General features: G+C 38.2%; 1 protein-coding gene across 1 annotated transcript in view; it reads left to right on the top strand.

Moving 5' to 3' along the window:
* myom3 (myomesin 3) overlaps nucleotides 1–23,371 on the top strand; it is a 51,057-nt gene that overhangs the window by 13,435 nt on the left and 14,251 nt on the right. Inside the window, exons 4-18 of the mRNA XM_046877410.1 lie at nucleotides 1,480–1,633; nucleotides 2,155–2,312; nucleotides 2,541–2,633; nucleotides 2,726–2,814; nucleotides 3,451–3,495; nucleotides 7,394–7,534; nucleotides 8,405–8,566; nucleotides 8,900–9,041; nucleotides 9,916–10,115; nucleotides 12,009–12,062; nucleotides 13,210–13,337; nucleotides 14,730–14,913; nucleotides 16,782–16,956; nucleotides 19,128–19,249; nucleotides 21,130–21,317. Of these exons, the coding sequence (XP_046733366.1) occupies nucleotides 1,480–1,633; nucleotides 2,155–2,312; nucleotides 2,541–2,633; nucleotides 2,726–2,814; nucleotides 3,451–3,495; nucleotides 7,394–7,534; nucleotides 8,405–8,566; nucleotides 8,900–9,041; nucleotides 9,916–10,115; nucleotides 12,009–12,062; nucleotides 13,210–13,337; nucleotides 14,730–14,913; nucleotides 16,782–16,956; nucleotides 19,128–19,249; nucleotides 21,130–21,317 (2,035 nt within the window). The remainder of the gene's footprint in view (nucleotides 1–1,479; nucleotides 1,634–2,154; nucleotides 2,313–2,540; nucleotides 2,634–2,725; nucleotides 2,815–3,450; nucleotides 3,496–7,393; nucleotides 7,535–8,404; nucleotides 8,567–8,899; nucleotides 9,042–9,915; nucleotides 10,116–12,008; nucleotides 12,063–13,209; nucleotides 13,338–14,729; nucleotides 14,914–16,781; nucleotides 16,957–19,127; nucleotides 19,250–21,129; nucleotides 21,318–23,371) is intronic.

Here is a 23,371-nt window from a genome sequence, read left to right as displayed (position 1 = left end):
TGCCCGTCTAAGCACAGAAAAGTTCAAGCAGCTTGAATCATCTTCGCAGTCTGTTTATTTAATGCAGGCAGAAGGAAAAATATGGGTTTCTGGCTTGGGAAAGAAACATGTTATAGTGTCTGTGGTTTTTGCTAGAGTATCCTTATAGTGTGTTTTTTTTTTTAATGGTGTACCTCTGGTAAATGATTTAAAAAGGAAATTACTGAGTCACTCATTAAATGACACGCAATGTAAATGACGGTGTGATCTCTGGAGGGAGTGGTGTAAATCAAAGCTGAGCTGTGAATTATGTGTTAAATAAAGGGCGCTAAGAGCACAGATTTATACTGTCACTTTAGAAGCATATGTGTGGGGGCAACACATTATAAGGGAAAAAATAGAGATTCCCTATGCAACATATTATCACTTCAAACCCTTCATTACTCACTATTATTTTACATTATGCTTCCTCCTAAATATTATCAGGGTAATTAATTAATAATGCACAGTAGGCGTAGGTCCCAGAGTCTGGAAGAAGAGAGGAAAGGCACAGAATCTAAGTTGCTTGAGGTACAGTGTAAAGTTTGCACAGTCAGTGGTGGTTTGGGGAGTCATGTCATCTGCTGGTGTTGGTCCACTGTGTTTTATCAAGTCCAAGGTCAGCACAGCCATCTACCAAGAAGTTTTAGAGCACTTCATGCTTCCCTCTGCTGACCAGCTTTATGGAGATGCTGATTTCATTTTCCAGCAGGATTTGGCACCTGCCCACACTGCCAAAAGCAAAAACAGTTGGTTAAATGACCATGGTGTTGGTGTGCTTGACTGGCCAGCAAACTTACCAGACCTGAACCCTATGGGGTATTTTCAAGAGGAAAATGAGAAACAAGAGACCGAAAAATGCAAATAAGCTGAAGGCCACTGTCAAAGAAACCTGGGCTTCCATACCACCTCAGTAGTGCCACAGACTGATCACCTCCATGCCATGCCGAATTGAGGCAGTCATTAAAGCAAAAGGAGCACCAACCAATATTGAGTACATATACAGTAATGAACATACTTTCCAGAAGGACAACACTTGAAGTATATTAGTCTGTGTGTGATAAATCTATATAATATATACGAGTTTCACTTTTTGTATTGAATTTCTAAAATAAATCAACTTTTTAATGATATTCTAATTTATTGAGATGCACCTGTATGTCGTCTATGTGACGTTACAATATAATTTCCATCTCAGGCAAGATAGTAAATGGAAGTCTCAGTGCAATCATTTTAAAGCATTTTTTTTTTTTGCCATTAAAATTGTCAGATTTAAGGATGTTTTGTAACATCAGTCCAGCTGTACTAAAAAATATCAGACCTATAACACTTGAGCCAAACAATAAATTGTCACTGATCCAAAGTTTTTCACATATGAAACATTTTGGCCAACTTTCTGGTGTATTATCTGCTTCCACTAACATTAAAATTCCAGTGTAAAGACGTGATTATGCTTTTCAGGGAGGTCCTGAGGGAAACAATGGATAACGATGAGCTTCGGGAAAGAGACCAATGGACCATGTTTGGTAATGAGGCAGAAAAAGTAGAGATCGAGGTGATCAGGAACCAGCACATGGTCCGGCAACGCATAGACCGCCTGGCACTGCGTAAGGAGGTAAAGCTCAGACAGAGGAAACTCCAAAGAAAATCAGACAATGAATGTTGGTTTTCAATCCTGTGGAGAACATTTTTTTTTAAACTGTGCCAGCTCATGAATAGAGTTATGGTTTGCTAATGAGTTAAAACCAGAATGGCGGTTCCTCAGGACTTGGGCTAATCCCAGTACTCTGGAAGCTGAAAGAATATTTGAATGCACAAATATTACCATTGCAAATAGCTAATTAAAATAAATAGAAATGATGATTCTAGAAGGCACATCCCTCAGGTTTTGAAAACTTTTAGGCTTTAATTTTAAGAACACTGTAGTTGAACACTGTGGTTGAAGTCCAAATGTATGTACTAATGTTACCTTATTGTTTAAATTTTTTATTAAGAAATATTTGCTGATCATATAATTCTCTTAATTGATTGATCATTGGCTACCTCTCTAAGCATTCTTCCCTCTGTCCTCCATCCCCCTGCCTCTCTGATTCTCACAAGCCATGACTTTGATCAAATTTTCATCTTTACCCTCAGGCAGAAAGGAAGCTTTCAACACACCTGAAGTTTCTGGATGACTTGAGTATGAAGACTCCGGATTTTTCCATTCCTCTTCGTCCCCACACTGTCTGGGAGGGAATGACTGTTACACTTTCCTGCACTGTTGAAGGCTGTCCATCACCACACGTCACCTGGTAAGGGATGGAAGCATAGTTTTTCATCATCTTTACTTGCAAAAAATGATTCACCCAGGGTCTATAGTTGGAGTAGTGATACTGGATATGTATAGCAGTCCTGCAAACCTGAATTTCTTCTGGTGACTTTAACACTGAATATACTGTATTTCCCCCAAATAAAATAGATTTTCATTTAAACTATAACTAAAACTCTGTTTTTTGAAATGCTGCTTCCATTTTGTTCAGGTATAAAAATGGAGTTCCTCTGACAGCATCCTTAAAACCCTGGAACTACAAACTGCTGCAGAAATATGGCCTCAACACCCTGGAGATTAGAAGGTGATCATACGTTTAAAATTCATCCCACCTGCTTGACTTTAATGGTGGCCTAGAATTTCTTATACCATCTTTAATGTGGTTGTGTTGTTCAGGTGTTGTGTTGCTGATGCTGGAGAATACAAAGTGGTGGCCAAAAGCTCCTTAGGTGAAGCAACAACGTACGCCAACCTTGTAGTGAACTGTAAGTAATCTACGTTATCGATTTTCTTTTGACCACTGGTTGACCATTGATTGAATAAATGGAATTCTACTTGCACTCAAGTCATTTATGGCATTTAGGTCTTGTGTGGAAATGACATTAGTCAGTTAACCAGACTTTTCCTGTTCTGTCTCGAGGAAGATGCAGCTCTACCTCTGCCATGTTAATCTATATTGGAATTGGTCCCTAAAGCAAAGTTTGCATACATACAACTCGACCAGACAAAAAGGAAATGACTTATCAGACCCATTAGTGTAGTTTTTACTGCAATCCGAACAAATGACCAAGAAACTTTGTGTATTAAAGAAGATGAAAGGCACTTCAGATTTCGTCTTGCCAGGGGAAATCATGTGTCTCGTCCTCAATCTATAGAACAGGGCACTTCAAGCACAATTCGACCTTTATTGTTCATATTTCACAGATTTTCATATTTGACAATTGTTCAGAATGTATTAAAGGGAATGTTTAATGGGGCTACTAGTAATTTGTGTGTCAGTGTGTGTGTGTGTGTGTGTGTGTGTGTGTGTGTGTGTGTGTGTGTGTGTGTGTGTGTGTGAAGACTGATTTCAAATTTTCTCTCTTTCTCTCTTTACCCACGTTCTTCTCTTTCTAAATCAGCAAAGCGTGGATTCGAGGCTGGATTGAAACACACCCAGGCAGTGGGTAAGTGGTGAAATGAGACACGTCCTCTTTCCCTTTCATCTGCCTTTTTGATGAAGAGATTGGAGGCTTATTATTTGTAACTACAGGAATTTTTACATGTGTGTATTTGTGTGTGTGTCTCATTGTCTCTTGTGTTGTCTGTTTATCCACTATATCTACATTTGTTGAGTGTTGCAGTACTAGATTGTGTTTAAGTGCCTAAGTGACTTGGTGCAAATAGTAAGTGCACCCTCAGCCCTCGTTCCTTCAAACTGCTTCCTATTGAGGCTCATGAGTAAGTAATTAAACACTCAGTGCTATGTGGGAACGATCAAATAATCCGTTTGGTGCTGTAATGTGGCCCGGTGTGAATCGGGGTCAGTGTTAAACACTCTGAAGTGTTCAGTCGCTCTTTCGCCAAAAATTCCATTATATCATTTTACACATTTTTATTAAAAACATTTTATTAACAAAATGTCATTCTTTATTTTATCCCTATTTAATCTCTATTCTTCAACATGTAATTATAAAGAGATCAAAAGTATATTTTCAATTCTCCTCTACTCTTTTCCTTCTCTTCTCTTCTCTTCTCTTCTCTTCTCTTCTCTTCTCTTCTCTTCTCTTCTCCCTTATTTTCCACTCCTAACCTCTAATACCTTCTTACTTTCTTCTTTTTTCTTTTTTTAAATTTTTTCTCTTTTTCTCTTCTCTTCTCTTCTCTTCTCTTCTTTTCTTTTCTCCCACTTTCTTGGCTTCTTTTCTCTAATGTAATATAACTATAAAGCAGTGGTCCCCAACCTCCGGGCTACAGACAGCGGCCCCGGTCCGTGGGTACATTGGTACCGGGCCGCACAGAAAGAATACATCACTTACATTATTTCCTTTTTATTTATTATCTAATTCTAAACAATGTTTTATTTTGGAAAATTAAAGATTCTCTTTGTCTGTCTATGACTCACTCTTGATGCATGTCATGATGCTTCCCTCTGTCACATGTCTTACCTCCATCCTTTACCTTCTTAAAGGGGCTCCGCCGCTAACACATAATACATTACCACTAAATTCAAACCCCCACACGAGCAAAATGAACAAAAAACAACACAGTGGATTCACGTTTATTATTATATTTATAAAATACCAGTTTTTATGCCGGTCGTATCATTTTATTTTGTTGTATTTATCCGCCACACCTTAAAGGCCGGTCCGTGAAAATACAAAAAAAACATTAATCCGGTCCATGGTGCAAATAAGGTTTGGGGACCCTGCTATTAAGGAATACAAAATATTTCCTGTCATTTTTTTCTCTTCTTTACTCTCTCTCTTTTTTTATTGTTCCTCTATTTTCCTCTTTTCTCCCCTGCCCTCTTCTCTTCTTTTCCACAGTAACTATAATGGGATAAAAAAAAGTATGATGTGTTTTTTCCTCCCTCATGCTTTTGTCTTCTCTTCTCTTCCCTCCCATTCTCTTCTCCTCCACTCCTAATCTCTAATCCATTTCTATAATCAATTTATTTCCTTTCAACAGTATGCCATGTTCTCTTTTTCCCTATGCTATTCTCTTCTTCTTTTCTCCTTTTTCTTCGCCTACACTACAAATATCGAAATATGTTTTTCTTCCTCTTTTTTTTTCTTTTTTCTTCTCCTCTCTTTTCCCCTGCTATCTACTATTCTCTTCATGTAACTGTAATGGGATAAAAAAAAGACATGTTCTCTTCTCTATTCTCTAAGTATTATGTTCTCCATCATTTATTTCTTTCTACACTAATTTCTTTATTCTCCTAGTTTCCATCTTCCAGTCTCTTCTCTTCTCTTCTCTTCTCTCTCTTCTCTTCTCTTCTCTTCTCTCTCATTTCACCACACTTTTTGGCCACACTCTACTTTGTTTTCTCTTTCTTATTTTCCTCCCTTTGTTTGTCCGCTACCCGTCTAATCATTTGAGCAACAACGGCTTCCTGATGATTATAAGGATATCTGTCTGGGTTTGGATAATGACACCAGCTTTATCTCTGATTATTATTCTGCTTGTGTTTTGATCTTGCTGTGGTTTGATTCCTGCACAAGGCCTAATAAAGGATATGATTTCCGCTCATTAGATGCAGAACACACTCTGTATCTGACTCTCGACTCGTTACCGTGATATTCCTTCCCAAGTTTTCCTTAATGCTGTTCCAAGCCATGTAAAATTCCAGGGTAAATAATAAACATGGCTGATTTCTGTAAAAGCTGATATTTTCCGCTCGGGTGAGTTGTTACACCGCTCAAGCGTCTCAATGAAGTATTTTAGTTCGTTGGTTGTGGCGGCGTGTGATGAGGTGAAAGCTCATCTCCTTCCTTCCCCTCTCCTTTCGCTTCCTGCAGATAATTAGGCGTGCTTCAGTGACAACATGCCCATTTCCATTTCAATAGAATTATAATCAGCTGCTGAATAGCCTGATTATTTCTACATTTATAGACCCTTCATTTTCTCACTAATAACAGCTGCTGCCTCCAAACTGCTCCTTTATACTGTCTTATTATCTTATCAACTCCACTTCTCTTCTTTCTCCTCACCTCTTCTCTTTTCTTCTATCACTTCTTCCTCACCTCTTCTCTTTTCTTCTACTGCTTGTCTTTTTCCTCCTCACCACTTTCCTTTTCTTCTATCGCTTCTCTTCTTTTGTTCCTCATCTCTTTTCTTCTCTTCTATTGCTTCTCTTCTTTTCTTCCTTAAATCTTTTCTTTTCTTCTATCGCTTCTCTTCTTTTCTTCCTCATCTCTTTTCTTTTTCTCTATCGCTTCTCTTCTTTTGTTCCTCACCACTTTTCTTTTCTTCTATCGCTTCTCTTCTTTTGTTCCTCACCTCTTTTCTTCTCTTCTATCGCTTCTCTTCTTTTCTTCCCCATCTCTTTTCTTTTTTTCTATCGCTTCTCTACTTTTCCTCTTTCCCTCTTTTCTTCATTTCTTTTCTTGCTGCCTCTTTACTTGGAATGTAACGGTAGACGTATTTGTGCTGAAAGTTTTCGGTGGATTGCAAGTTTGTTTAGTCTCCGCCTGGCACTTTAAGTGCATTTTATTATTGGTAATAATATTAAACTTGAAAACAAACTCAATGCTAAAAAAAAATAAACTAGAGTTAGTGCAATGTCACTGTGGCGACTCACTCCGTACTGGAAATAAAACCTGTTTTGCGTTTGCATGAAACGCTAATGAATCCATAGCGCTATCATAAGCTGCTAACCAGGAAGTGGCTAGCGGCTAACGCTAACGTTATGTATTCTTTAGTGTTTTTTATCCAGCTTCAAGAAATTCTCTTAAATCCTGCATATCGAGGGAGTGAATGAAGCATGAAAGGAATGAAGACATTTGTTAAAGTATTCTGAAATATGTAGCACAGTTAAGTAGAATATTAGCTTAAGAAAATAAAATATTAAATGCAAAACACACACACGTACATACTAATGTAAACTATTTAATTGTTTTTCCATTTATTTAAATTTATGTAATCAATTTAATTTGTGCAAATTTTATTGATTACTTAATTTAATCAATCTAATTAAAAGAGTCTTGAATTAATTTGATTGATCTCTTCTCTAATTTTAAATTATTTTTCTCTTGTCATCTCTCTCCTTTTTGTCTTTTCTAATCAACTTCTCTTCTCCTCTATCCTCTTCTCTTCTTCTTTTTAATTTCCTTCTTATCTCATATACGCTCTTCTACCCTCCCCAACTCATGTTCTTCTTTCTTTTCTCTTTTATCTGCTTTGTGCATCTCTTCTCTCCTCCTTCTTTCTTCCACATCCTCATCCTCCTCTTCTTGTCCCTTATTCTAACCTGCATTTTTTTTGTAATACCCCTCTCTCCTCTCCTCTCTTGATGCTGGATTCAGATATAAACATTTTCCTTTTTTCTTTTTTTCTACTCTTGCTTTTTCTCTTCTTAAGTCGTTGTATCGGAGGACGAGGCATTGTTCGACACCGCCTTTTCTCCATCTTATATAAAAGAAGGGGACACTCTGACTCTGAGCTGCTGTTTTACTGCTCCTCTCCTCCCTTTCCAGCAGGACGTGGCCTGGTTTAGAGACGGTACCAGTCACCTGACACGTTTTTTGTTCACAAAAAAGCAAACACACAGACAAGTTCACGAAAGGCGTCAAGGTTTATTTTATTATAGCGCAAATTATGAGGTGGTATTATTAAGTTTTGAGATGAGCTCTGTTTACAAGAAAGTACTTTATTTATTTATGTTTGCACACTATCACCTTCAAAATATTCCCATTGCATTCCTGCCACTTCTGAAATGTTTTCTGAAAGTCTTCTGTCAAGCATCTTCTGAGATTTGCGCTGGATCTCCACAATGGTGTCAAAACGCTAAAGCATCTTTGGGAAGAGGGTGAAGTCTGCAGATCTGCAATCTCCAAATCTGGCGAGAAATGAGATCATGTTGTTTTCTGAAGGAACTCTCTATTTGTTTTAACTTGCTGTCCAAGATGAAATCACAGACGTGGTAACCCACATAGTCAGAATAGCACCAGTTGCAGAGCTCCCGATTTACAAAGGATGATGACTTTTGGCTCACTGACTTATGAAGGTCGGTGCTCCCTGTGACTGTGCGAGTAGCCTTGTGCTGCCCTCTGTTGGCATGTTACAAAACTAGTCTCTAAACTTTTTGATACCACCTTGTAGAGTCCGTATGACATTTTACCCCACAAACACAATGCCCCGCAAATCTAACAGCAAATTTGGATGACCACACACACACACACACACACACACACACACACACACACACACAAAATAAATAACCCTCACATACTCATCACCCCAATCTAAGAGAATGTAGTATTTAACTACTGTATATGGACTAGTTTTGTTATTTGTTAGTGTGTAATACTAGTAGTAAAATAAAGTTTGTGTGTGTGTGTGTGTGTGTGTGTGTGTGTGTGTGTGTGTGAGGAGTTCCTCTCCATGCATCCGGTCGGCTGGACGTCCGCACGGCCCTGCGCTCCTCCACCCTCAGCCTGAAAGGCATGCACAAAGAGCACGAGGGTCTTTACACCGTCCGCCTGCGTACCCGAGACGGCTTCACCGAGCACAGCGCCTACATTTATGTCAAAGGTCAGACATATTTAATAGAAAAATAAATACAGATAAAAAAAATAAATAGATAAAAACGTTCAAGCTCAGAGTACAGGAATTTATAATAGGACAAACTGATATGTAAAATCTATAAGAAAAAAGAACTGTCAATGCATATTTTGTTCAAAAATCATGTCTGCTTTATTAATAACAGGATCATTTTTACGCACTATATTTAATATATTTTTTCTGCTGAAAACGTTTTTTGGCAGAAAAAAAAAGATTAACAGGAAATACAGTGAAATGCCATTCCATGTCCGGGTCCTTTTAAAGAGTTCCTGTGGTCCTCCTATCTCTGTGTGTCTATCTCAGATGGTCCTGCAGCAGTGCTCGGAGCTCCAGGTTCTCCGCTCCACCTCGAGTGCTCCGATGTGAACAGAGATTACGTTTTCTTGTCATGGGAACCTCCAAGTGCTGAGGGCGTGAGTCCAGTGCAGGGCTACTTCATTGAGAGGTCAGTGTGAAGAAGGTGCAAAAATTTTGCAAAAAAGTGATACGTTTACATTCAATGCATTTGGCAGATGTTCTCACTTAGCACTGCTGGGCCCTTGAGCAAGGCCCTCAACCTGGAGTTAACTCATGACTATCATGCGTTTAATAATGAATAATTATTGTTTGGTTACTATTTATTATATCACTATGTGCTATAAAGTGGCAAAGGAATGTGTTTAATTTACAGTATATTTGCCCAATAGGCTGCATGATTTTCCAACTACATTTAACAAAATAAAACTTTATTTATCCCTCCCAAAATAGCAGTCAGTTGCTGGGAGGGATGTGTATGTCTTCTTTTGAGACCCTACAATGTTCAGAAGGTGAAGACAGCGCAGGAGAGAACAGTGAGGAAGAAAAAAAACAAAAAGAAGAGAAAAAGAGAGGCGGTGATACGGAGAGACAGAGAGGGATGAGGTCCTTCCAGCTGGATTAAGTGTTATCTCCTCTGCAACCTTCTGTTTCCTAGCAACACGTCATGGTTCCTTGAGAAGTTGTGTTTTCTCCTGCGTAATTTTGGAGGTAATGGCGTATCTCGCAGGGAACACAGGCCACTTTGAGAATCAGCCTCGATTTCAGGAACCTTTATTTTGATCTCTGATGCAGAATGCTGGGCAAGCGCTTGTTTTAATGGTGCATGTGGAAGTTGTTGGCTTTTCAGTACAGAGCTTTTTATTACGAGATCTGAGTCATGCAGGTAGACTCCAGCTTAATGAACTCCTTGAAGCAGTGGTTTAGCTGACTGATATGACCAGTAGGATGCATCATGAATCACATTAAATGTCTCATTATACTGTAATGTGCTTAGAAAGTTTCCCCTCTCTGGACTTGTTCAGGTGTGAGATGGGCACGGGGATGTGGAAGCGCTGTAACGAGCTCCTCCAAAAGCTCTGTCATTATCCAGTTATGGGTCTGAAGGAAAACACCTTGTACCAGTTTAGAGTGTGTGCAGTGAACCAGGCCGGTGTGGGCCGTCCGTCTAAACTCTCTAACCACATCATTACCTCTGACCCCATGGAGCCGAGCAGGACAATGGGTAACTTTCTATTTATTTATCTGAATGGGGTATTGTGAAAGAAGATATGGCATGGCACTTTTTTAATCCATTAATGCAGGAGATGTTAGAGAAACCTGATCAGACCTGCTTTTGTTTGCATGCCTCACACTAAGACAACTCTCAGACTTTTACTCATCTTTGAATAAGCATTAAGAATCATGTCTGCTTGTCAGGTTTTATACTTCAGTTAAACTTTACGGACAAAGGTTTGTGGACCCCTAACTATACAGTATCTCACAAAAGAGAGTACACCCCTGACTCTGAGACTCTGAGACTCTGAACAGACCTCATGAGAGTCGATCGAAGAAAATGAGTCTTCGTGCTGTGTGACAGGTGCAGAAACTGCTTCAAAAAACAGATGCATGAGTGCTGCTAGCATTGCTTTAGAGGTTGCAGACAAGGCAGGTTCACTTGTCAGTGCTCAGACCGTACACCCCTTACTGCAACAAGTCTGTCTAAATAACAGTCATCCCAGAAGGAAGCCTCTTCTGAAGATTCTCACAAGTAAACCTGCAAACAGTCTGCTGAAGACAACCTGCCCAAGAGCATCAATCACTGGAACCATGTCCTGTGGTCTGATGAGACTAAGATGAACTTGTTTGGCTCAGATGGTGTCCAGCATGTGTTGCGACGCCCTGGCAAGGAGTAAAAAGAAAATCTTGTCTTGCCTACAGTCAAGCATGGTGGTGGTAGCATTATGGTCTGGGGCTACATGAGTGCTGCTGGTACTGCGTAGCTGCAGTTACTTAAGTGTAACATGGATTCCAACATGTTCTGTGACATTTTCGAAGCAGAACATGATGCCCTCCTTCAAAAACCAGGCTGAATAGCAGTTTTCCAACACAATAACCACTCCAAACACACCACCAAGATTACAACTGCCGTGCTAAGGAATCTGGAAGTGAAGGTGATGGAGTGGCCAAGTATGTCTCCAGACATGAACCCTATTGAGCGCCTGTGGTGCATCCTAAAGCAGTAGGTAGAGAAGCACCATGTGTTTGACATCCAGCAGCTCCGTGATGTCATTAAGGAGGAGTGGAAGAGAATCCCAGCAACAACCTCTGCAGCTCTGGTGAATTCCATGCCCAGGAGGATTAAGGCAGTGCTAGAAAACAAAAGTGCTCCCACAAAATATCGACACTGTGGACATATTTTTTGACATGTTGACTTAGGGTGTACTCACTTTTGTTGCCAGTTATTTTGACAGTAATGGCTGTATGTTGAGTTATTTTCAGAGGGCAGTAAATCCAATACTGCTATACAAACAGCACATTGACTACTATCCAAGTTTCAATTCATTAGTATTGTCTCTTGAGAACATAAAATATTGGCTGAAATTTTAGGGATGTACTTACTTTTGTGAGATTCTGTAAGTGCTTTTTAAATATCTCGTTCCACATTTGATGCTTAACCTTTCTGCGAAGATGTTCCACTAGACTTTGTAGAGTGATTTGGAACAGGAGGCCTGGGGTGCAGTCATTCTAAAGGTGTTCAAAAGGTTTGAGCTCAGAACACTATTGCAAGCTGCTCAAGATCTTCCCCTCCAACCATATCTTCATGGAGCTGGTGTTGTGCACAGGGGCATTGTCATGCTGGAAAAGATTTGGGTCTCCTAATGTATGTAAAAGGAAAATGTAATGTTACCACATCCAAAGGCATTCTATACAATTGTGTGCCATCTTTGTGGTAACAATTTAGTGAAGAGCCACATATGATTGAAAAAGTCAGGTGTCCCAATACTTCTGTCAATAACCACAATGCCATCTATTACCACTTATTAAATAATTTTTATCTCACCTTTTTCATTATTATTGCGACCGACTGTGTCTATCTGTTCCTAAATCTATTTATTTTGTCCTCCCTATGTGTAAGTGGTCAAGGTGGATAAAGGTAGAGAGATCGTGATCACCAAAGACCAGCTGGAAAGTAAGCCTGAGCCAGTTAATGAACGTATATAAATGATGCCCTTGACACAAAAACACACTTATATTATCTTAAGCACACATTAAAAATTGTGAATTAGCATTATATTTATGCTAGTCAGAAAGTTTGTTTAGATAATTTAGTTCATTCAGTTCTGCTAAATATAGAGTAGAAACCTTATTAAGGGTTAACTTAAGAGAAGATTTCATGCTAGCGGCTCATTTTTGCTACTTAGAAATGAAATGGAGTTATCCAGGCATACCGTTCAGCTAGTTAGAGAAATAATTGTGCTAACATGAAACATTCTAATCAGTATAAAAGCTATGCTAGTATGAGAATTGGTTACGTTAGTTACCAAAATATAATTATGCTACATAAAAACATGGTAAGTTAGCATTAGATTTTTTCTAGTCAGAAAGTTGTGCTATATTTATTAAAAAATAATAAGTAACTAGTTACAAAAGAAATGAAGTCATATAAAAGTATGCTAGTCAAAAAAAAAGCTAAAGTAGTCAAATATAAAATTGGTTAGTCAGAGATATAGTTGAACAAGTTAGGCTAGGAAAAGATAATTTAGCTTGTGATACAGCATGCCAGTCTGCAACACATTTATGCTAGTCAGATGTAAATATATTTTAGCTAGTAATACACTACACTAGTTAATAATACAATGTTGCTAGTCATATATAAAGTTAATTTAGCTAGTGATACACTAGGTTAGTTAGTAATACAGTTATGCTAGTCATATATAAAGTTAATTTAGTCAGTGATACGGTTATGCTAGTCAGAGATGATCATGTTAGTTTGAGACTTTCAATATCAATTTATGGTAGTGATATAGATATGCTAGTCAGAGATCCTCTTCACCATTTTTCTTCTTTTCTTTTGTATTCTCTCTTTCCATTCCATGCCTTCTTGTCTTCCTGTTCAAAATATACATTTTTTGTCATTTTGTCATTTTTTTTGTCTTCTTCTCTTCCCTCTCCCTTTCTACTACTGCGATTTCTTTGCACTTCAAACTACTTAACATCTTCTCCTCTTTCTCTTTTTTGTCTGCACTTTTGCTTTTGTTTCTTTTTTCTACAATCTGCCCTTTTCTACTCTCCTCCATCTCTTCCACCTCTTCTTGCTCCTCTTTCCCCTCCTGTAGGTCAGATCCGAGTCCCGTTTTCCCCGACTGATGTGAGAGTGTATGAGTTAAGTGACACTTATGTGGTGATGTGCTGGACTGAGCCGGATCCACGGGGCAAAGAGCCACTCAACTACTTTGTGGAGAGGGTAAACGCTGGCCTCCTGTCTTCAAACACTGGGCTTCAGTGAATAGCTAGAAATACAGTTAGGCTAGTTTGGGATGTGATTACAATGGTGGGAAATACAATTATGCTAGACAGGAAACTGGTCAGAGATGCAATTATTCTGGTCAGAAATGCAGTTGGATACAGTTATGCCAGTTAGAGATACAGCTATTCTAGACAGAAATAAAGATACGCTAGTCTGAGACATGGATGTTCTAGTTGAAAATATTGAGCTAATCAGAAATACAGATATTCTAGTGATGTAACTGAGTGAAGGTGTTAACTAGTCATGGTCTTAATTGGATAATTATTTACATTTGAGCATTTGGCAGACGCCATTAAAGTGACTTCCAATTATCTTATTTATACAGCTGAGCAGTGGCAGCTTGGTGGTGGTAACATTTGAGTTCACAGCATTCTGATTAGAAGTCCAACATTTTAACCAATGAGCTACCAATTATTATACTAGTTTAGTAGACAGCACAGCCATGAAGCAGCTATAGACACAATTATGCAAGTTGGACACTTAAATGAGGCGTGAAACCTTTAAAATAATTAAACACTACAGTCAATTTAAGGATGAAAATAATGGTAAAGGTGCAAAAATATACAAATAATTAGGTTCGCTTTTAAGAGTTCTGTTTTTCTGCTATGGCTGCTCATCACGCATCTTTCATGATTTGTTTTGCCCTTGCTGGAGGTTTCCAGTGAAAACAGTGGGTGGTGTTTCAACATTTTTTTTTTTAACTATAATCATGTGGAACAAAGATTCTTTTTCTTTGTTTTAAAGTTTTAAACTTTTCTGAAGCTTAGTCATTTAATAGGGCCTAGGGCCAGTCTTCAACTGGCAGAAGTTACGGTTTCACATGTACACAGGAAAGCTAGAAATCGCCAATATCATAAAGGAGTGAGGAAGACGAGCAGCTGGTAATGAGCCAACAAGGCTGTGAACTGCCACAGGACATCCAAGTTTTATTGGACTTTTAGAAAAATAAAGCTCTGTAATAAAACCTAATACATCAAGAGTATCCGATGTTGTGGAACTCCTCAAGTTCTGCCTGAATGATATGAAAAAGACTTTGCGGAATTGGGCTTTTTATTTTAATGTAATTTTGACGAAACATAAGAGGACAGATGCGGGCAAGTGCATGCATTAAAGCAGACTAGAAAGCAAAAAAAATAAAAAATGATTCCAAGGATCTAATAAATCAAAAAAAGACTGGAAAAGCTTGTCCAAGTATGACACCTTTTCAAAAAGATCCCTTTTTTTAGTTTTGGGTAAACGAAGGATGAACGCTGAATACCTGATTCAGTTTGGTTTGATGTTGAAAATCTATGCAAATTTGACATAATGCAAATCTGATGAATATTCCAGTCCATAGCTGATAAGGAGAGATGGCACCTGGCCAGCCTGGACATGACGATCAATGCTACGAGGTTTGCTGCATTCGACTTGCAGAAAGGGACGGCCTATCGCTTCCGTGTGCGTTCTGTGAACAAATACGGTGTTAGTGATCCCTCAGAACCCAGCCAGCCCGTCACGCTCGGAGAACCTCTTGGTGAGTGAAGTGTTGACAAGGACTGTCAAAATTAAAAGGGCAGGCAGGAGTAGGTCGATATAATTGCATAACTTTTTTTATTAGGCTTTTAAAAGAATTGTAGTTTGAGTCCAGGTAAGTGATAGACCACAAGTACGAGGTGGTATCAAAACATTTTGCGAATAATGGTGCTATTCTGACGTTACCATGTCTGCGATTTCATCTTGGACAGCAAGTTAGAACAGAGAACAAACGTGAAATTCTGCATGAAACTGGGCAAATCTGCCACAGAGACACTGGACCTGCAACGAGTCGTTCGAGATGTTCCGAGTGGCATGCGCACTTCAAGAGGGGAAGAACAGCACTGGAAGACGACGAGAGATCAGGAGGACCTTCAACAAGCTCAACCGGCGAAAAATGTTGAAACCGTTCGTCAACATGTGCATGATCATCGTCGGGAATCAATCCACATGATCTCACTTCTGCATCTGCCAGATTTGGCTCTCGTGGACTTCGCCCCTTTTCCTGAAGATGAAGATACGGCTCAAAGGTCACCATTTTTACACCTCTGCGAGATCCGGGGCGAATAGCAGAAGGTGCTTGACATTAAAAAGAAAAGAAGACTTCAAGGACACATTCCAGAAGTGGCAGGAACGCTGGGAGCGCTGTATTGCTCTGCAAGGGGACTATTTTGAAAGTGATAGTGTGTAAACATAGATAAATTTAATGCTTTTTTGTAAACAGAGCTAGTCTTGAAACTTTTTGATATCACCTCCTAAGCCTAGGAGAAAGAATGACAGTGTAATTTTCCAATGTATCGTCATGAATTTCTTTTTTTCTTTCCAAGCTACTCCTCTTACTATTTCTTTGCTGATTCTCTATAATCGCTGAGTGTAACACAATTCACTGTGGAATAAGCCGGTGGCATTCGGTCAAATGTTGAATTTCTATCAAAGGAAAATGTCAAATGGAGGGCTTTTAACATTACTGTTCAAATCTTATTGGAATACACTCTTGTATCATAATTCAGTGCAGAAAACAGACACACAAGCCATAGTTTTGCATTAGATGGTCTTTGTTGGCATTTCAAGGACATTTTCATTACTTTATAACTTTCTACAAGGATTCCTCTGAAATTGCAACAATAAGCCACTGAGATAAAAAAAAAGGGAGATAAAAATGATCAAATAAATTGGCTCTTTTTAAATAAAGTAATGGAGGGCATAATAGTGAAGGTTGCAGGACATGAATAAATATTTCAAGGTGTTTCTTTTCAGGGTAAACGACAAAACAAATAGCATTTTTCTGTAGAAGAATTTTCTTAATAGAATTAGTTCTTGCACTGAAAATTCACCAAGGAAGTCTGTATTATACTGTGAGCTCATAATTTGCCTCAGTTGTCAAACGGGGCAAGCTTGCATAACAAATATGTGTAGAGAAAAACTTTATACAACGACACACTTAAATATCAGTTACTCATATAGATTTCTAAGCAATACAATTGGGAGAATATCTATATAAGAAATGTTTCGCAAAAACATTTATCCAAGTATCCAAGAAGGTGTTGCATTTGAGTAACTGACATTTTCCTTTCAGTCAAATAGTTTGGAAATAAACTTGTACTTTTATCCACACAGCGCATTCAGGATACACCAATACAGTGGCTAAGTGGACATAATCAGATACCAAAATTTGAGCAAAGAAAAAATGTCTCTGTTTTGTTGATCAACATTCAATAAGTAGAATTTGCTAAAAAAAAAAAAAAAAGCTAAACAATAAAAATAATTTCATAGCTATCTTTGGTCAGAGTTTTAAAGGGTGCCAATATTAGCAGAGGGATTTGTATACTGTAAATTTGTATAATTGAATTTCTGGCATCTCGTTTTTAGGCGTCCCCTCTGCACCCCATTGTGTTCAGGCCTTTAGGGACACCAACAAGTCAATCCTTCTAATGTGGAAAGAGCCAAAGAACACGGAGGGAATCTTGGGATATTACCTGTACTGCAATGAGCTGGGGAACTCGGAGTGGAAAACCATTAACAACAAACCAGTCATATGCACCAGGTATCAATATTTGTTAGACCATATACTGTTGTTTCATTTTGTTGAACATGTTAGTGTCTAAACAATACAAAAGTGTCAGCATTTTTACAGGTCAAATGTGTCTAAATTAACTACGTTTATAAATGTTTTATCAATAGAAAATGCACAAGTTATAAATGAAGTGCAATAAAACAAAGAAAATTGCCATGAATCAGATTTTTTAAATAATATTTAAATGTTTTCAGATCTGAAGAACAGCGTGGGCTCTTGATAGCTTCAAATAAATGTAGCTTCAAACAGTTGCCTCAACCAATCAAATTGCGATTTACTGACTCCAAAGCCCTCTAGAAGGTATAAAATCATGTCAGCATTTTCACCTACTTTGATTGGATTATCAGAGAGCGCACTAGTCAGAGCTCGCAAACCACATTTGTAGCAACCTGCATAAGCTGAAATATATTTGTTTGAATTGAATAGCTGTTTTTCATTTCATAATAGTTGAGGTCCCACTTTTCTTAAAAAGTCCCTCTTGTAAGTATATCTACAACCTATGCTGAATAAAAAAAGATTTCTTAAATCCACACAAATACATTTGAGCTTGTGCAGTTTGCTACAGTTGCGGTTTGCGAGTTCTGACTGGTGCGCTTTGACCATTTAATCAAAGGAGGTGAAAATGCTGATGTGAACCGTGATGTGATTTCACAGTGACTAACTTGAAATCTGATTGGTCAAAGTAACAGTTTCAAGCAACATGGATTTAAAGCTACCAATTTCAGGGATCTCTGAGTCATTGAAGGTCTTAGAAATATGTGATGTGACGGCTGAAATGTGATTGGATAGAAAGTCCAACGTAAAATTGCACTTTGTGGTGTCTCAACTTGCAGCAGCACACCCAAGACAAATGTTATGAAATAAAGAGACTACATTATTGGGAATAATTTAATATTGAAATCAGTGATTCTGAAACAGTTAATCCAACAGCGGACAGTATATATATATATATATATATATATATATATATATATATATATATATATATATATATATATATATCCTACCCTATATTCTATTTTTAGTTTAGTTTTGTAGTCCATGTCATGAACCAGTCCTAAAAATTATCTTACAGCATCTTGATCTGTGTATGCTGATGTGACAAATTATATTTATATTTGAATATGTAAGTATTAGTAAAAGTATTTATGTGATTTAAAATGCAGTAATAGTTCTAATATTTATTTACTAGTTTTACTTAGTAGTATTTATTAATCAGACATTGCTGAATTATTTGTTTTGACAAAAATATTTTAAAAACAAATATGAGTTTAATTAGTGATAATTAGTTACTTACTTATTTAGTTAGGCAGGTATCTATGAACCAATCGCTTGACAAACCCAGTTTAAAAAACATTTTGTAGTCAAAGAAAAGAATGTACATTTACTGCATTTAGCAGATGCTCTTATAGAGAGCGACTTACAATTAACTTATTGTACACAACTGAAAAGTTGAGGGTTTTCCTCAGGGGCCCATCAGTTGGAGATTTGAACTCACGACCTACTATCCAAAAGCCCATCACCTTATCATGCATTTGGTTACCGGGAAATATTTATATTTCATTTATAAGGAAAAACTTTTGGTATCAATCATTGTTATGTTTTCACTATTACACAGTGTTTTTTTGTTTTTGTCTTTCTAAACATTTCAAATGGGCACCTGACCTGATTAGAACAATAAAGTTTATTATTATAGTGGTTTCTAAAACAGTAATTAGTTCTCCATACAAAATTTACAGAGATCTACTTCCCGGCCCCTAATGAGAAACACAGAAGTCATAGAGAGAAACGTTCAGAGGAGTGTTAACAAGAGGAATCTGTCTCCTCAAGTTAACAGCAGATAGTGGGATAACAAGTAAAAAAAAAAAAGACAAATGTACAGTTTTAATGAAAAGATTCGGCTCAGAGTAAAAAGTACTGAGAAACTAAAAAGAGCCTGGCAGATCAGTAAAAAAAAAAGAGTGAATATATTTTTTTTCTTTTAGGATGGATTTGGCAGACATGCAAATGTGTAGCTAATTACCAACCATAACAGCAGATAATGTAAAATATGTGGTGAAGAATTAAATGAAAGTGAATTTCCAGTGACACAATATTTTAATGATTTCACCTGCTGTAAAAGTCATTATGTTTTATCTCAGGTTCACGGTGCATGGCCTTAGAACCAATAAGCAGTACGTGTTCAGAGTGAAATCAGTGGGACGAGCTGGAAACAGTCGTTACTCAGAGGAGACTAAGCCAATCCTGGTCCAGGCAGCGAAACGTAAGAATGCAAACATGCTCCTACACTGCAGAGTTTTAATTGAAATATTCAGCCTTTTAGTAGTGATGAATCACTTTCTTTGATTTTGTTAGGTGTGTGTGATGATTTGATTAAAATTTTGACCAGTGGCAGGCCGTGCATTACAGACAGGAATCTTATACAACAAGAATGAATGGCATTACTAAAGCACGAAACCCAAAGAACACAATTCAACAAGTCTTCTTTCACTGCAGCCACAGCTGAATCGGCTAATTGGCTGTTTTTGTGCAAATTCTATAGCAAAAAATCAACTAAAAATCTGATTGTTCAAGCAACAGGCGCCTGTGCTGTTGATTCTCAAGGATTCCTTAGATTTTTAACATGTGATTGCTGAAATCTGATTGGATAGAAACTCCAACGTAAACTTACACCCTTCAGGGGACTGCACAACCGAGAGAAAAGCTATGAAATGAAGAAAATTGACTATTGGGAATATTGTAATACATATTCATGGGCATTTACATTTACAGCATTTGGCGCCCTTATTTACAGCAACTTACATTTATCTCATTCATACAACTAAGCAGCTATGGATTTAAGGGCCTTGCTCAGGGGCCCAGGAGTGGAAGCTTGGTGTGGCTGGAATTTAAACTCAAAACCTTATGTTCCAAAGTCTAATACCTTATGCTTTAACTTACCACCTCGCCACATAAATGGGAGACATAAATATATTAAAACGTAAGTCAGGAATTCTTACATTTATGGCATTTGACAGACGCCATTATCCAGTGCAACATACAAGTGAGCAGGGAAGGGTTAAGGGCCTTGCTCAAGGGCCCAGCAGTGGCAGCTTGGTGATGGCGTATGCATGCTGACTCGCAGCGCTACAATAAATAGTATTACATCAAAATAGAGCTAAAATACGCCAATATGTTCATTAGTGATGTGTCAAAGTGCATTTTTGACAGTTCCTATGCTTATTTTTTTAATACAAAATGAGCATATAAGATTAGAAATAACACATACAAAGAGGGTAATTATCCAGATGTCTATGTTACAATATCTGCAGGAGACCTTGCTAGAAGATTTCATTATTTACACGTTAAACTCTGGCTCTATCGGTTTCCATCCCGTATATCGATCTAAAACTCATGTTAACTCATGAGTTGTATACCATAAAGATATACAATGCGTGTATTTCCTCTTGTGGTCCCAATAGAACAGAAATGAATTGAGATAGTCTGGGGTGAGTGTGGCACAGCTGTGGTCTGTAATAAGCTTCTAGATAACGTGCTCTCGCAATGCTGCTCGGCGTAATGGCCACTCATTTTTGCTGTCACTCACGCTCCAGCAATTTACAAATACACCCCTGGCCGATCAGACAATGATAGGCTTGACATTCCGTTCTTCCAGCCCGACAAATCTCAGCATGCTTCGCAATGAATAGACGGACGAATACGCAGACGATCCTCTTAGCAGATGCCTGTTTCTCTTGCTCGGGGATGTTATTCGTCCATGCCGGCGCACCACATTTGGATGGTTTAATTTCCGTCCCACAGAGGAGATAGAGCGCGGTAAAGATGTGTGGGAAGCATTGTGCTAGAAACCCAGGAGCGTCACACATCATGCTAATTTAATACATTTATATCAAACCTACAGAGTTTCACTTTGTTAATCTAGCAACTTCTTTATTAGCCTTATTTATTACTGTAGCTACTAGGCCATGTGCTAGCTAGCATAACTTTGTTGTGGTCACATGATGATATGCTATATTGTTAAGCTGCACTACACCATCTATGTTGCTTATTTCATTCCTATAACAGCTTTTCGCCAAAGATTTTATTCCTCATGTAATAAATAAGCTGCATATATGTTTGCATGTCCTGTTTCCCCCTATACAGTCGCCCCATCTGCCCCATCTGCCATTTCACTTCTTCACTGTACGGGCACTGAGATGGTGATCAGCTGGCGAGCTCCTGTCAAAAACGGCGGAGATTCGGTGCGTGGCTACTACCTGGATCAGCGGGAAAAATCCCAGAGCACCTGGAGAGAGGTCAACGTTAAACCTGTCAAAGAGAGAGTGTACAGAGTGAGTCATTCACAAACAGTATGTGCTCCTGTCAATCCAGTGTACAATCAGTGAGCTTCTGCAAGAAGAAATCTGACATCGTATTCGTTCAAAGGGCATCTGAGGGTACATCTTGTAGGCTGCAGTGCTGAAAGTGCAAGAGGGTTTCCTGTAGAGTTCAGGTGGTTTTTAATGTCAAGGCTGAGAGTTGAACATTTATAAGGAAACATGGCATGCTGGGGTGTTTTTAATGGAGGCACTAACAGGTGGGGTAGTTTCTATTTCAGCTATGGTGGATGTTATGAAACTTGGGAATTTTTTTATGAAAGCAGGGATGGGTTATATGGAATTACTGAGAGTGGAAATGGTTTTTAAAGAAGGATTGAGAGCTGGGGTGATTTCTAAAGAAGCACTGGAAAATGGGCATTTTCCATGGTAGCATAGCGTGTTAGGGTGGTATCTATGAAAAAACAGGGAGCTGGAATGGTTTCTTTGAAAGCTCTTGGTGCTGTGGTGGGATCAATAGAAGCACTGAGTGTTGGAATGGTTTTAATGGATCACTAAGAGATTGGATGGTTTCTACAGGATCATTGCAAATTGGGATGGTTTCTATGGGATCACTGGGAGTTGGGATGGTTTCTAATTGAGAGTTGGGATGGTTTCTATGGGATTGCTGAGATTTGGAATGGTTTATATGGGATCACTGGGGGCTGGGATGGTTTTTCATGAAAGCATTAGGTGCTAGGGTGTTTTCTAGGGAACCACTGGGATCTTGGTTTCTATGGAAGCACCTGGTGCTGGGTTTCTGTAGGACCACAGGGAGCTGGGTTTCTTTGGAAGCACTGGGTGCTCGGGCGGTTTCTATGGAAGCAAGAGAGTTGGCATGGTTTCTACCAAGTTTATTTATTAGTGTGGCTGAACATCTGAAAGGAAGCCATAAGGATGCATGAGCACACAGCGCCCTCTGCTGTTTTTTAAACACTGCATCCTATTTTTTAAACAAATCGTGCAAAAAAAAAAAAAACATTGGGATATTTTTTATTTTATTTAATCCATCTACTTATATGATGATTATTTCATTTTGTTTTACTTCACTTACTCAGACTGTACATTCTTACGCTCTATTTGCCAAAGGTTTGGGTTTGGCAGAGTTGCTATGACAGATGCATTTTGCAGTGTCTGAAAATAGCCAAAAGGTTGATTGGTTTAATGGTTTATAAGCTTGAATATGGATGAGCACATACCATTAAATCAATATTATGTACTTCATCAGGAATGTGACATAAACCATTTCCTCTAAACAAGAAGCAAATGATCTGTTCACACTGATTAAACACTGTGTGTATTACACTGGTTTGTGCACAGCAACAGAATTCTCCTTAATTGCTTACTGAGCAGCAAAGTATCCTCAAATGAACTTCTGCATCACATCGCCCACACTGACAGGTTCTGATCTAGTCACAGAGCACCAAAGTTTCAATTATGAAACTAATAGTTGGGTAATAATGTCGTAGATGCGCCTGTCTAATAGAAGAGAGTGTTCATATAATCTTGAATACTTCACATTACTAATGATCCAAATGATTATGTTCATTGGCAATTATCTTTTGCCATTCATTGACTTGAAGCAAGAGATTTTGGAATGTGCAGATGTGCTGAGTACTTTGCGAATAAGTGGCCATCAGTGTGAGGAGATCAATGCTCTGAGACGTTCTGTAGATATTAGTACATTAGTGTTACACTGCTGTACAATCTGAATTGTGTAATGGGTATGTGTCCGTTTAAAATGGTATCTAGACTTCTTACACAAATCACAGTTAGCTAAATATTTTCAGGTTGAGGTGGAAATAAGCCAAGCTGTTTGAGGCATCTAGTCCTGATTTTCTGTTCTGAAAGGAAATACAGTATGTTAGCAGACATAATTAAATCACTTCAACCCTCATATCATAATAGATCTTTTTAACTGTGCTTTTAATCCTATTATCCTTATGCATTAGGGTTTTTGACTGTACCTTGTTGTTGGGTTTCAAAAGAGCTACAAAGCAAAATGCTTCATTTTTTTTACCATTTGATCA

This window comes from Silurus meridionalis, chromosome 21 (genome assembly GCF_014805685.1).
Source record: "Silurus meridionalis isolate SWU-2019-XX chromosome 21, ASM1480568v1, whole genome shotgun sequence".
NCBI lineage: Eukaryota > Metazoa > Chordata > Actinopteri > Siluriformes > Siluridae > Silurus > Silurus meridionalis.
Note: the sequence above shows the minus strand (reverse complement) of the source record. Positions and strands in the feature narration are given on the sequence as shown.